Source organism: Delphinapterus leucas, chromosome 3 (assembly GCF_059928025.1).
Source record: "Delphinapterus leucas isolate spDelLeu-1000000601 "Yukka" chromosome 3, BTC_Dleu_Yukka2, whole genome shotgun sequence".
Classification (NCBI taxonomy): Eukaryota; Metazoa; Chordata; class Mammalia; order Artiodactyla; family Monodontidae; genus Delphinapterus; species Delphinapterus leucas.
In genome coordinates this window covers 63,261,835-63,274,479 of record NC_143131.1, presented here as the reverse complement: position 1 = coordinate 63,274,479, position 12,645 = coordinate 63,261,835, and the positions used below count along the sequence as shown (strand labels likewise).

Sequence of the window (12,645 nt, the reverse complement as noted above, 5' to 3'; positions counted from 1 at the left end):
CTAGGTTGTTAACGCCTTACTTATATCAACTCATTTTATCCTCACAAATAACCCTGTGAAGTTGGTTCTTTCATTTTCCATATTTTCCATATGAGGATGAGGTAGCAGTGAGGTTAGATTATCTGACCAAGGTCACACAGCTACTATGTGGCAGTCAGAATCCAAAGCCAGGTATCTTGGCTTCAGAAATCATTTTAGGTCATTCCCCTTTTAGAGCCATCCTTCCTGTGTGATTCCTTCCTCCTGTTTCTTCTTTAGTGTCTTTGACCTCTTATCATCATCTGGTATTAGCTATCCTTTGGAGGTATCTGGCATTGTTATAATTTTTTTAACTTTATTTTATTGAAGTATAATTGATTTACAATGTGTTAATTTCTGCTGTACAGCAACATGATTCAGTTATACATATGTATATATATTTTTTCATATTCTTTCCCATTATGGTTTATCACAGGATATTGAATATAGTTCCCTGTGCTGTACAGCAGGACCTTGTTGTTTATCCATACTGTATAACAGTTTGTATCTGCTAATCCCAAACTCCCAATCCATCCCTTCCCCTCTCCCCTCCCATTTGGCAACCACAGGTCTGTTCTTTATGTCTGTGAGTCTCTTTCTGTTTCATTGATAAGTTCATTTGTGTCACATTTTGGATTCCACGTGTAAGTGACATCGTATGGTATTTGTCTTTCTCTTTATGATTTACTTCACTTAGTATCATAATCTCTAGATCCATTCATGTTGCTGCAAATGGTATTATTTAATTCTTTTTTTATGGCTGAGTAGTATCCACTGTATATACCTACAGCATCTTGTTTATTCATTCGTCTGTCGATGGACATTTAGGTTGTTTCCATGTCTTGGCTATTGTGAACAGTGCTGCTATGAACATAGGGATGCATGTATCTTTTCAAATTATAGTTTTGTCTGGGTATATGCCCAGGAGTGGGATTGCTGGATCCTATGGCAACTCTTAGTTTTTTGGGGAACCTCCATACTTTTTTCTAGAGTGGCTGTACCACTTTACATTCCCACCAACAGTGTAGGAGGGTTCCCCTTTCTTCACACCCTCTTCTGCATTTGTTATTTGTAGATTTTTTTTTTTTTAAGAATCAATTTTATCTATCTATCCATCTGTTTATTTATGGCTGTGTTGGGTCTTCGTTGCTGCACATGGGCTTTCTCTAGTTGCATCGATCAGGGCCTTCTCCTCCTTGCCATGTGCAGACTTCTCATTGCGGTGGCTTCTCTTGTTGTGGAGCACGGGCTCTAGGCACGTGGGCTTCAGTAGTTGTGGCTCACGGGCTAGAGCACAGGCTCAGTAGTTGTAGCACACAGGCTTAATTACTCCGCGGCACGTGGGATCTTCCCAGACCAGGGATCGAACCTGTGTTCCCTGCATTGGCAGGCAGATTCTTAACCACTGCTCCACCAGGAAGTCCCTGTAGATTTTTTTAATGATGGTTATTCTGACTGGAGTGCGGTGGTACCTCATTCTAGTTTTGATTTGCATTTCTCTAATATTTAGTGATGTTGAGCACCTCTTCATATGCCTGTTGACCATCTGTATGTCTTCTTTAGAGAAATGTCTATTTAGGTCTTCTGCCCAATTGGGTATAAATTTTTTATGTTTTAGATGTGGGTAGAAATGACCAAGTCCTGAGATATTGGTAATAAGTTATGCTGTAAGTAGTTCACTCTGGAATTCCAGTCTTCTTGTTGTAAACAGAAAATTCTGTACTGTTTATTATTTATTCAGAGCTGTTTGTAATGTTCAGATAGTTATCAACAGTAGAACTTTTCTATTCATGTTTATCCTTTACAATCAGATTCTGGTATGCTATCTAATGTTCTGTAACAAAAATGTCACTATAAACATAATTACAGTAGTCTCCCCTTCCTTGTGGTTTCACTTTCCACGGTTTCAGTTACCTGTGGTTAGCAGTCCAAAAGTATTAAATGGAAAATTCTGGAGATAAACAATTCATAAGTTTAAACTGCACACCGTTACGAGTAGTGCGATGAAATTTTGTGCTGTTCTGTCTGGGATCCCCAAGCATCGACATCATCTGCTCCTGACATCTAACCATTGACACTGTCATGCTCAGTGACCCAGGATCACCTAGAGCAGATGATCCTCCTTCTGATGGACCATGAGAGGGTCAGTAGTAGCCTAACCCTGCATCACAATGCCTACTTCATTCACCTTACTTCATCTTAGCACATAGACATTCCATCATCTCACATCACCACAAAAAGAAGGGTAAGTGCAGTCCAATATGAGAGAGAGAGAAAGAGAGAGAACACACTCACATAACTTATTAAAGTGTATTCTTACAACTGTTCTATTTTATTACTAGCTATTGTTGTTAGCCTCGTACTGTGCCTAATTTATAAATTAAACTGTGTATATCTGTGTATAGGAAAAAACATAGTGTATATAGAACTTGGTAGCGTCCATAGTTTCAGACATCTACTGGTTGTCTTAGAACGTATCCCCCACAGATAGAGGGGGACTACTCTATTGAGTCTATTTGTTTTGGATTTTTTTTGTTCTTGAAATACCTTGTTAGTTCTTGGAAACATGCTTAATCCTCTAATGTTGTGGGAAAACTGACATAAGCTTCTTAAAATTTGTGTTCAGAATTGATTGATGTTTCATTGTTATCAAGTACAAAATTTCATTTTTACCAGTACATACTGCCTTAGACACACAGTTGAGCTGTACGTCATCTGCCATTCGATGTCAAATGATACCAAAAGTGACCTAGTAAGCCATAGTACTAAAATAATCAAAGGTTTAGTCAATAACTCATGAAGTTTGATGTACTAGTATTGATAAACTAATTAAACAGGTCTGCCTGTGTTCTTCCAGCCTACTGGGGCTCTGCTATGATTAGCTTTACAGCAAGGAATATTGTAACACTGAATGAAAGTAACTGATAAGAGAATGGTGTAGTCACGGAGCTTTAAGTACTCCCATTTCTGATCACAGAATGGTTTCAGGGAAAGTAGGCTTTCTCTGCACACCTGCAGCCAGTCAGTGCATAGGCCTCTTGTGGTCAATTTTGATTGATTCTTAGAACTAGAACAAATTTAATGTTTTGCAACCTTCTGTGATTTAATAACGTTATGCTTTTTGCTATAACAGTCACAATAATCCTTCTCCAATAGTGAGTAATTATAGCAGTGCCTGGTAGCTCAGCTGTGGTTTGAACGTTTCAGTGTTCCCAGTATAAACTCCTGGATATATTCTGGAGTTCATAATTCAGCTTTACAAGTTGGCTGTACAGTTAAGTAAATAAAGGTGTTGCTGAGAAAATACATCCCAAGAAGATGAGGGGGTGGGTGGATCCTAACCCATTCTTGTTTCAAAAGTTTCCTGAGAACTGTAGACTGAGATCCGAATATAATTGGTAAAGAGAAATAATATTTTAAATGATTAATTTTCTAAAAAAACCCCACAAGTTAAAGACTTTTGAGGCAGTCTTCTTAATACCTATTGTTTTCTCACAGTATGTTGATGTCCTTTTAGACATCTACTTCATGAATTATATCTATTGGTGGTAAGTTAGATCCTAGGTATAGCAATCTAATGGGAAATGTCTTTTTTTTTCCCAGTCTCTCATTGGGCTGTGATGTTGCATTCAGCTGATAATTATTGGGCTTTTACTATATTGCCAGGCTATGTGATAGGTTGTGGGAGTATATAGATTAATAAGGAATGGTTCCTGTACAAAATAACCTCATGTTCATTCCAAGGTGAATTTGAGAAATATCTTATTTAAAATACATCTTGTGTGTTGATTTGATATATTTAAATTGGTATAAATCAGTCAACCAGCAAGTGTTGGTTGCTTTTTGGCACTGTTGTAACTTAGGAACTTTTTTTTTAACATCTTTGTTGGAGTATAATTGCTTTACAATGGTGTGTTAGTTTCTGCTTTATAACAAAGTGAATCCCAGCTATGCATATACATATATCCTTAACTTAGGAACTTTAAAATCTGGTTGGGGAGAAAATCATTTATAACTCAAACAATTAGATAAGTGCTTCTAAACTGAGATTTAAGAATTTTTAAAATTTATATTTCCATTTAAATATAATCTAAAACATTGGGTATATTTTGGATCATTTGGTTGCCATCTTGTATACTAGTACCACGTAATATTGGAACCCATTTTTTGTATTCTTGTGTGAGATCACTTGATTACATGATCATTTGAAAGTTTCATGGACTTTAAGGAGCCTAAGTGGGTTGATATCATCTGTAGATGAGTGGTCACTTGGGTGAGACTGCTTTTCATTGATTGGCACTAAGAGGTGTGTTTTTTTAGAGTGAATTTGTTCCTGATTGGCTAACGTTCAGAAGCAAGGGGCTGTCACAGGTTGGTTGACTTGCAAAAACTTGTTGATTTAGCTGAGTTTTTGTCTATTGAACAGGTTTAAAATAGTTCTGGTGGCTACATGTTGCCAGTGCTATAGAAAAAGCCATCATAGGAATGTGGGAACTTAAAAATGTTTTCAGTTTCAGATTGTTTATAATGAACATTTAAAAATACTTTTATAATCAGAGAAAGTACTATTATTCTGTGTTGGAGGATGTCTAGAAAGATGAGATTCACCCCTAAAATGAAAATGTCTTTATTGTTTTATCTGAACATAAAATTAATATTCATTGTAAAAAAATTAAATAATATAGAAAGATGTAAAGAGTGAGGGTCACTGGTTAATGCCGTCACCCAGAGCTAGTCACTGTTAACATTTTACTATATAAATTTTTTCAACTTTTATGCTTACCTGGTTTGAATCCTGGTTCTTCATTTAATAGATTTCTATATTGGTCAAGTTACTTAACTTCTCTGTGCTTCAGTTTCTTCACCTGTAAAACAGGAAAGGTAATACCTGTTCATTGAGTTGTGAATATAAAATGAATTAATCTAAATATAACATGTAGAACAGTGCCTGACACATAGTTAAGTGTATAAATATTTGCTATTATTACCATATAATGTCCATTCTAAGACATCTGTTTTCTATTTTAAAGTTTATGCAGTTGGGACTTATCTTAACAATTGAGGGTGGCTTACAATTAATTGGCAGGGTTTTTTCTTCCTCTCTTTGAGGTCTGTAAAATTATGGTACATCTTACAATTGGTGGTTTATCTTAGAGTGATAAAATACAATATATGTGTATCTTTTTTATTAACACAGAAGTGCGATCATACAGTGCATACTGTTTTGCACCCTTAAAATTTTTTACAAGGACATATTTTCAATGTCAAGTACAGATTTACTTAATTATATATAGTGACCACATAGTACAGCATTATATGGATGTACTGTAATTTGTTGTACTGTTCCTCTCTTAGTGGAAATTTTATTGTTTCATTTTTGCTTTTGTGGAAGATTTTGATTAGTAGAACTTGGGAGAAAGTAGGATTGATAAACTGAGTGGAGATTGAGACAAAAAATCAAGTTATATTTGGGGACTCTTCCTTGTTTGACTTTAAAGGAAGATTATGGGCTGTATTGAATACTGAGTTAAGGATTTTAGGTTTCGTTTTTAAGATTTTGTGGATCTATTCAGCACTGAAGAGTAATTGGAAATATGTTTTTTGTTAGTTTCACCTATAACCCTGTCAATATAGTACAGACGAATCAATTGGTATCATCTTAAAATGGTGTGTTTAGCATTTTATCAATGATAAAGACGCAGAAAGTATGTTCATTAAGTTTTCACTTGTGTCCATGAAATTGTGAAGAACAGCAAAATAGGTTGGATTAAAGATTAAGATCTAAAATTATCTGAGGAGGGTGCCGTGATGTGTTGAATTTAAGTTGTTGAAAATGTCTATAGGTAAGTAAGATATTGCCCTCCTTTTAAAAGAAGAAACCTCACTAGGACAATTACTCGAGTATGGATTGATTTAGTCAGTAGCGCATTTGGAAAAAGTATATGGGTTTTGTTTTGTTTTGTTTTGTTTTTTTGCGGTACGCGGGCCTCTCACTGTTGTGGCCTCTCCCGCTGCGGAGCACAGGCTCCGGACGCGCAGGCCCAGTGGCCATGGCTCACGGGCCCAGCCACTCCGCGGCATGTGGGATCCTCCCGGACCGGGGCACGAACCCGTGTCCCCTGCATCGGCAGGTGGACTCTCAACCACTGCGCCACCAGGGAAGCCCTCGCTTTTTTTTTTTTTTTCAAAATCTTAACTAGTTTGTCTTGCTTAGACTTCATTTGTAGTTTGGAGTGCTGTACTGAAACAAATATAGACAAATTGAGTGAGTTCAGAAGGGAACAGACAGGATGGTGAAGGAACTGAAAACACTGCTGTGTCAAGGGAATTGGACTGTAAGGGAGAGAAGGCCATGACAGTTGTCTTTAAAGAAGTCCAGATTGGTTACTGTGATATAAAGTATGGCACAGTATAGCACTGTTTTCCTTTTCAGCATTGATTCCACCTATTTCCAGCTACTCCCCCTCATTTCCCATGCTCTTTGAACATTCCATTAACTTTTAGATATGTACTATGGGGATATATCAGAAAATTAATCAATCAATGGTATCTGAAGATATTTGAGAAGGGAGATACAAGCTACAAGCAGTGTCAGAAGGAAGCAGTCGAAGAATTTCAACTCAAATTCCAATTTTCATTTAATTTTTCTGCTCATCATAATTTTGTTATAAATTTAGTGATTAAATTGACTTTGCAAGCGGTTTTCAGAACACACTTCCATCCTTTTGGAATTTTTATTACATTAAATTGATATTGTCACACATTATTCTTAACTGAGCTGAAAATACCATGTAATGTATATTGGAATGTGACTATTACCATAGAATCAGAGTTGGGCCTCAGCACCTTTTGACAGATGAGGAAACATAAGCTCCCATACCATATAGTTAGTGGACAGAGCCCAAGGTCTTTATATTATTTGTATCCCTCATTTTGAAAATACTGTTCCAAATCAGTTAATGTTTTAATATTCTTGTATGAGTTTTGCTCAAGAACTTTTTTTCCCATCAAGAGGAAGCACAACTTGATAGGATATTGCTATTGTGGATTGGATTATTAAAATGCTTATTACATCACAAGCTTTTACTGTTTCTATTCATTATCCTACAATACATTATCTTTATTTTACCATCTAGGCTATGAGCAGGTTCAGTTATTTAGTTCAGGAAAGTTGAGTGTGGATTTTAGTATAGAAAATATTAAATGTCTAATTTTCACTCTGGCTAGGATTAACTTATTTTTTCTTATTCACAGATCAAGAAGTTAGTATATGTTTACCTGGTCCGATATGCTGAAGAACAGCAGGATCTGGCACTCTTGTCCATAAGCACTTTTCAGCGAGCTCTGAAGGTAAATAATAGAGTGAGTAGGCAAATAGCTGCAACGTTTCTGCACAGTTGAAGGTGTGTCATTTAAAGAAGTGGAGCAATAATCCACTAAATGGTACAGTCATGTTTTGAAAGAGTTAAAAGGCCTCTCATGGTCCCTATTCAATGCCCTTAGAAAATAATTTATTCTTATAATCAACTGGACTTTGCCTTGTATGTTCCTTTATGTTCAATATAATCATTATTGTGCCTCAAAGAGCTCTTCATCATTACACCAACTAGTTGTTGAAAGTGTACAAAGAGGGGACATGACTTTTTTTAAAGATAAAATTTATGACCTGCAGCATTTTGTTATTATGAAACTCTAAAACCCCAGCATGTTTAGTAATATATGATCAAGTAGAATTATAACCATTACTTTTCTTGTTAAAACATTATTCAGGGAAATAAACATTTATTTAATTCTCTTTTTCCTTAGCCATTTCCATATACTGGGTATTTAAATTAAGTAGCCTGGTTTTCTTTGTTTTTTTTTTTTTTTTTTTTTGCTATTGTTGTATTACATCCTATAAGCACCTGTTAACTGTATCATAAAGATGTATTTAAAATATTGAAAACTTGAAATTTTGATGAATATTTTTGTACTGTCTTTAGGACCCAAATCAACTAATTCGTGCAAGTGCTTTGAGAGTTCTGTCAAGTATTAGAGTGCCAATTATTGTACCTATTATGATGCTTGCTATTAAGGAAGCTTCTGCTGACTTATCACCGTATGTTAGGAAGAATGCAGCCCATGCGATACAAAAATTGTACAGGTTGGTACTTTGTAAATAATACCAAAGATCCCTAATGTTGTGTGGAATGTTAAAGCCCCTGGAGGCTTATTTTATTAGCGCTTATAACTAGTCTGTCCTTAAACTAAGTAAACTCAGTGACTGTGTTTCCCCTGCCCACAAACATTCTTTAGACATCTTTAATTTTATTTTGGTTATAGAGACCCTAGGCAGGTTTTTATTTGTGAGCCTGTTAGGGCCTGTGATAATTTATGGATTTTATAACTTAAAAATAATCAGAAGTTGAATTATCATTTATATAGTCCATCTCTCATTACATATACACATGTTATTAGAAAATTAAGATTTTTTTTTCCTATTTATTGCAGGGTAGAATCTTAAGTGTGTTATTGCCTCAATTCACTTTGTTACCCCTTCTTCCATCTTTGATCCTGCTGTTCTCTTCCTTGCCTGATTCTTTTCCAGAGCTATTTTATTAAATATTATTTTAATACTGATTTTTAACTATAGCACAATACCATATTTATATATTTATTAAATTATCGTATGATACCTTGATCTCTGTGGAAAACATATTGCCTAAATAAAATAATTATTATCTGTAATCGTTTGGTATTATTTTCTGTTACCATTTATTCCACAAACTTTTATCAGGATCATTTTGTGTTTCTAGTGTTGTGTTACATGCATAAGATGTATGAAAACGATAGAGAATGTGGTATCACATCCCTATTGAGGGAAAAAAATCAAACGTATGCCAAATAATTAAAGGCAATCTATAATTGAATAAGATATTGCTATATGATATATATGTACATACAAAGGCACACTAACAATGCCTTCGATAGGATAGGGCTCAGAGATTATCATATAGGGTTTCATAAAGTAAAGATGTAATGAAATGGGATTAGTTAGGAAAGACTGGAGAAGGGAGACTGTTGTTGGCATTTGAAAGAATTAAAAGGTTTGAATGTTCAGATAATTATAATGATCAGTAGAAAACTTATATAATGTTTGTGAAAAGTAAAAAATCATTTTCTTAGGTTAACTGTCAGACAAAGTTATCTCACACTTCTTAGTCATTATCCTTTCTTGTTATCAACTTACAAAATAAGATCCAAGCTCACTACGATAGTTTAAAAGCCCATCACTGGGCTCCATTTAACCTCTCTTTGTCTTGAATTTACAGTCTCGTAGCTCAGTACTGCCTATTAGTCCTCTACATAAAATGTTTTTATCTCATTACCATCTTTTGTTCCTCCTTTAGTCTCTACCTAGAATATTTCCTACTTTTTCCAGCTCTAAAGTCAAGTTGTTTAAGATTCGTCTGAGATGTCACTTCCCAAAAGAAACCCTCCACAACCTTCCTGCCTCCATTGGTGTCCTTCTTTATCCCCATAATCCCTTATATATACCTCCATTATATGGTATGATTATGTTTGGGACTGTCTTTATTAGACTGTCTTACTTTTCTTTGTATGCCCATCGTTTAGCTTCTCAATAAATGAACAGTTGAATTCTATGCTAGGAAGAAATTATATTATTAACAATATTTCAGTGCTTACAGCTGCTATTTAGATGCATCTGTCAATTCTGTGCGTATGTGGGCCTTTGTTTATATTTCTTGGTTTTAGATGGCAGGTTTTATTATACGTGTCTCTATCAGTAAACTAGAACGGTACAAAATTCTTATTTGGAAATTCTGTATATATTTTTTTGACAATTATGTGTCCATGCTCAAAAATGATTGCTATCCTGTTATTTTCCCCCCAGTTAAAAAAAGATTTTGTGGTTTATCTACTTGCAATTACTTTCTTAAGGCTTTCCATCTTCTTTTTAAGAAGTGGATTTGTTCTTTAAATATTTTCTTAACAGTATTGGTATCTGGGTTTAATTAATATGAGCAACTTTAGATAGAAAGATTAGGACACATCTGTGGGAAAAATCAACCCGTTCCACTTTAAATTTGTTTTCTGTTTATTTTTGTCTAGACACAAGTCTCCCCCACTTTAAAATTTTTTCAATATCCTTGAAATGATTAGCTTCATTTAAAGTTAGAATTAAAGGAAAAAAAACTTAATGTAAATTTTTTTCCTTTTATGGTTTAGCCTTGATCCAGAGCAGAAGGAAATGTTAATTGAAATAATTGAAAAACTTCTGAAGGATAAAAGCACAGTAAGTAATATCTTTTTATGTCCAAGTAAAATTGTGCTTTATTTACATAGTATCATTTTACTGTTGTATATTTGATATAATTGTTCTTATGGATTTTGAAATGTATAAATATTAATGGAGCTCATTAAAATCCTTGAAGAATAAAAATGTCCAGGTAAAGAGAAAGATTGCATTTGGAATTTTAGTTCGTTACATGTTTCTTCATCAGAATCTGAAGAAGGGAAAGTTGGGGAAAGAAAATTCTTTTTTTAACCTGTGGCTAAATTGTTGACTGCTTTTAAGGTCAGCTTTTTTATTTTAAGCAATGATTTATTAGGATTTTTAAAGGCTGAATCACTTGGGAACAAATAATTATTTTAAAATGAAGTATTCAGTATTAAAGAGATAATGAAAAATTAGAGGAGTGTGTTTTAGTATTACAAGTGTGTTGTTGTTTTTTTCTTAAATACTAAAATGTTTTCATATGTATAACGCTGTTTTATTGGTTGGGTAGAATGATCTTACTGGGTAAACTTCCCATCTTTTGGGAATGTACATGTCTCTTCCTCCTTCCTATTCCACTCCTATTCTTTGTGTGTAGTGACATGATAATGAGGTCTAGAAATAGTGATGATGCATGGGGTCTCTGAGCAGACCTCTGGAGGAGCTGGTGTAATGGTATCTTTGATGGAGGCTTCTGCACCCATATATATGGCTCAAAACTATTCAGGAAAAGGATTCCAGCTCATCTTAGGATGGTATCACCCAGGTGCACGTATATCTGTATATAGCAGCTATCTGATACAGTAACCACTAGACTCATATAGCTATTATTATATGGCTTAGCATATGGTCTGTCTTGGAGAATGCTCAGTGTGTATTTGAGAGGAGTGTATTGGGTTGGCCAAAAAGTTTGTTAGGGTTTTTCCATGAGATGGTATGGAAAAACCCAGCCAAACTTTTTGACCAACCCAATATATTCTGCTCTTTTTGAGTGGAGGGTTCAGTAGATGTCTCTTGGGTGTAATTGGTTTATAGTGTTGTGCAAGTCTTCTATTTCTTTGTTGATCTTCTTTCTTGTGGCTCATTGAAAGCAGAGTGTTGAAGTCTACTATTGCTATAGAGCTGTCTATTTCTCCCTTCAATTCTGTCAGTGTTTACTTCATATATTTAGGAGCTCTGGTATTTGGTGCATCTGTATTTATAATTGTTTTACCTTCCTTTTGTCATTGTAAAATGTCTCAATCTCTAGTAACAGTTTTTGTCTTAGGGCAGATTTTTAGGGCTTATAATTTCCCATGTATAAAGTTTTTGTTTGTGTTGAAAGAGCTGTTGTATATAAAATCCTTAGCACGTGCCTGACACCATAAAAGGATAAATAAGAAACAAATGACTCAAAAAGAAATGTAAAGAATACAATTTCTTTGTAAATTTAGGATGTCTGTTCTTGGGTTCTGACCATTTATTTCCAAAATACAGTAGAAAAAAATATTGTACTTGGTCATAGTAGGTCTTTAATAGTTGTTGAATAATTGTGAGAATTAATTTGTTAATATTCTTGGTGATAGTAATTAGGTATTTTTTATTATTTTCAGTGTTTTGCTTCCCGGATGGTGTGTGTCATGCTCAGAGTTCATAGGTAGATCCTTTGGGAGCTTTGACTGTCTATCATTTATAAGGCACTCTTCATTCCTAAAGTGTTATATAGGATACGTTTATTTTTTAAAAATTAAAAAACCACCTATATCTATTTTTCTATCCATATGAAACAGCAGTAGTTTATACTGAATTCTCTAATTTCAGAGCAAGAGCACAATGTTCCTTCCAGTGTCCTACCTTTTCATATTTGTAACTTCATTTTTTCCAACATTAAGAAATGTGACTTGCATTATCCACAATATATTTACTTATTTACTCAGTCCCAGAATGCAGATAAAGTATTGTTTCAGAATTGCTAGCATGTACTCTGCGAAGAGTAGTGAGATGGGGACTACTAATTGAGTTAAATATTGGTTTAGAGTTATATTTATTGTTAGCCTTGCTTCTTTGAATGCTGTTGTAAATTGAAATCGCTTTATCATTGTATGGTTGAACTTGTTATATTGTTCTCTAAGAAAGCTATTGATTTTCTGTGTGGTAATTTTATATCCTGCTTCTTTACTGAATTCTTTTATTGTTTGATTTAGTTTTATCTTTCAATCTCCATTTGTTTTATTCTGGAAAATAAATCATATCATTTGCAAACATAATTTTACTTCCTCTTTTCCAATACCTATGACTCTAATTTTTCTTGTCTAATTATATTGGTTTATAACTTTAGTACAGTGTTCAATAGTAGTGGAGATGGTGGA

General features: G+C 34.4%; 1 protein-coding gene across 3 annotated transcripts in view; it reads left to right on the top strand.

Moving 5' to 3' along the window:
- The window catches only part of AP3B1 (adaptor related protein complex 3 subunit beta 1), a 276,365-nt gene that overhangs the window by 67,346 nt on the left and 196,374 nt on the right, over positions 1-12,645 (top strand). For all 3 annotated transcript variants that reach the window (XM_089909045.1, XM_022594378.3, XM_089909046.1), the window contains 3 exons: positions 7,273-7,368; positions 8,001-8,161; positions 10,249-10,315. In XM_089909045.1, coding sequence (XP_089765171.1) covers positions 7,273-7,368; positions 8,001-8,161; positions 10,249-10,315 — 324 coding nt within the window. The remainder of the gene's footprint in view (positions 1-7,272; positions 7,369-8,000; positions 8,162-10,248; positions 10,316-12,645) is intronic.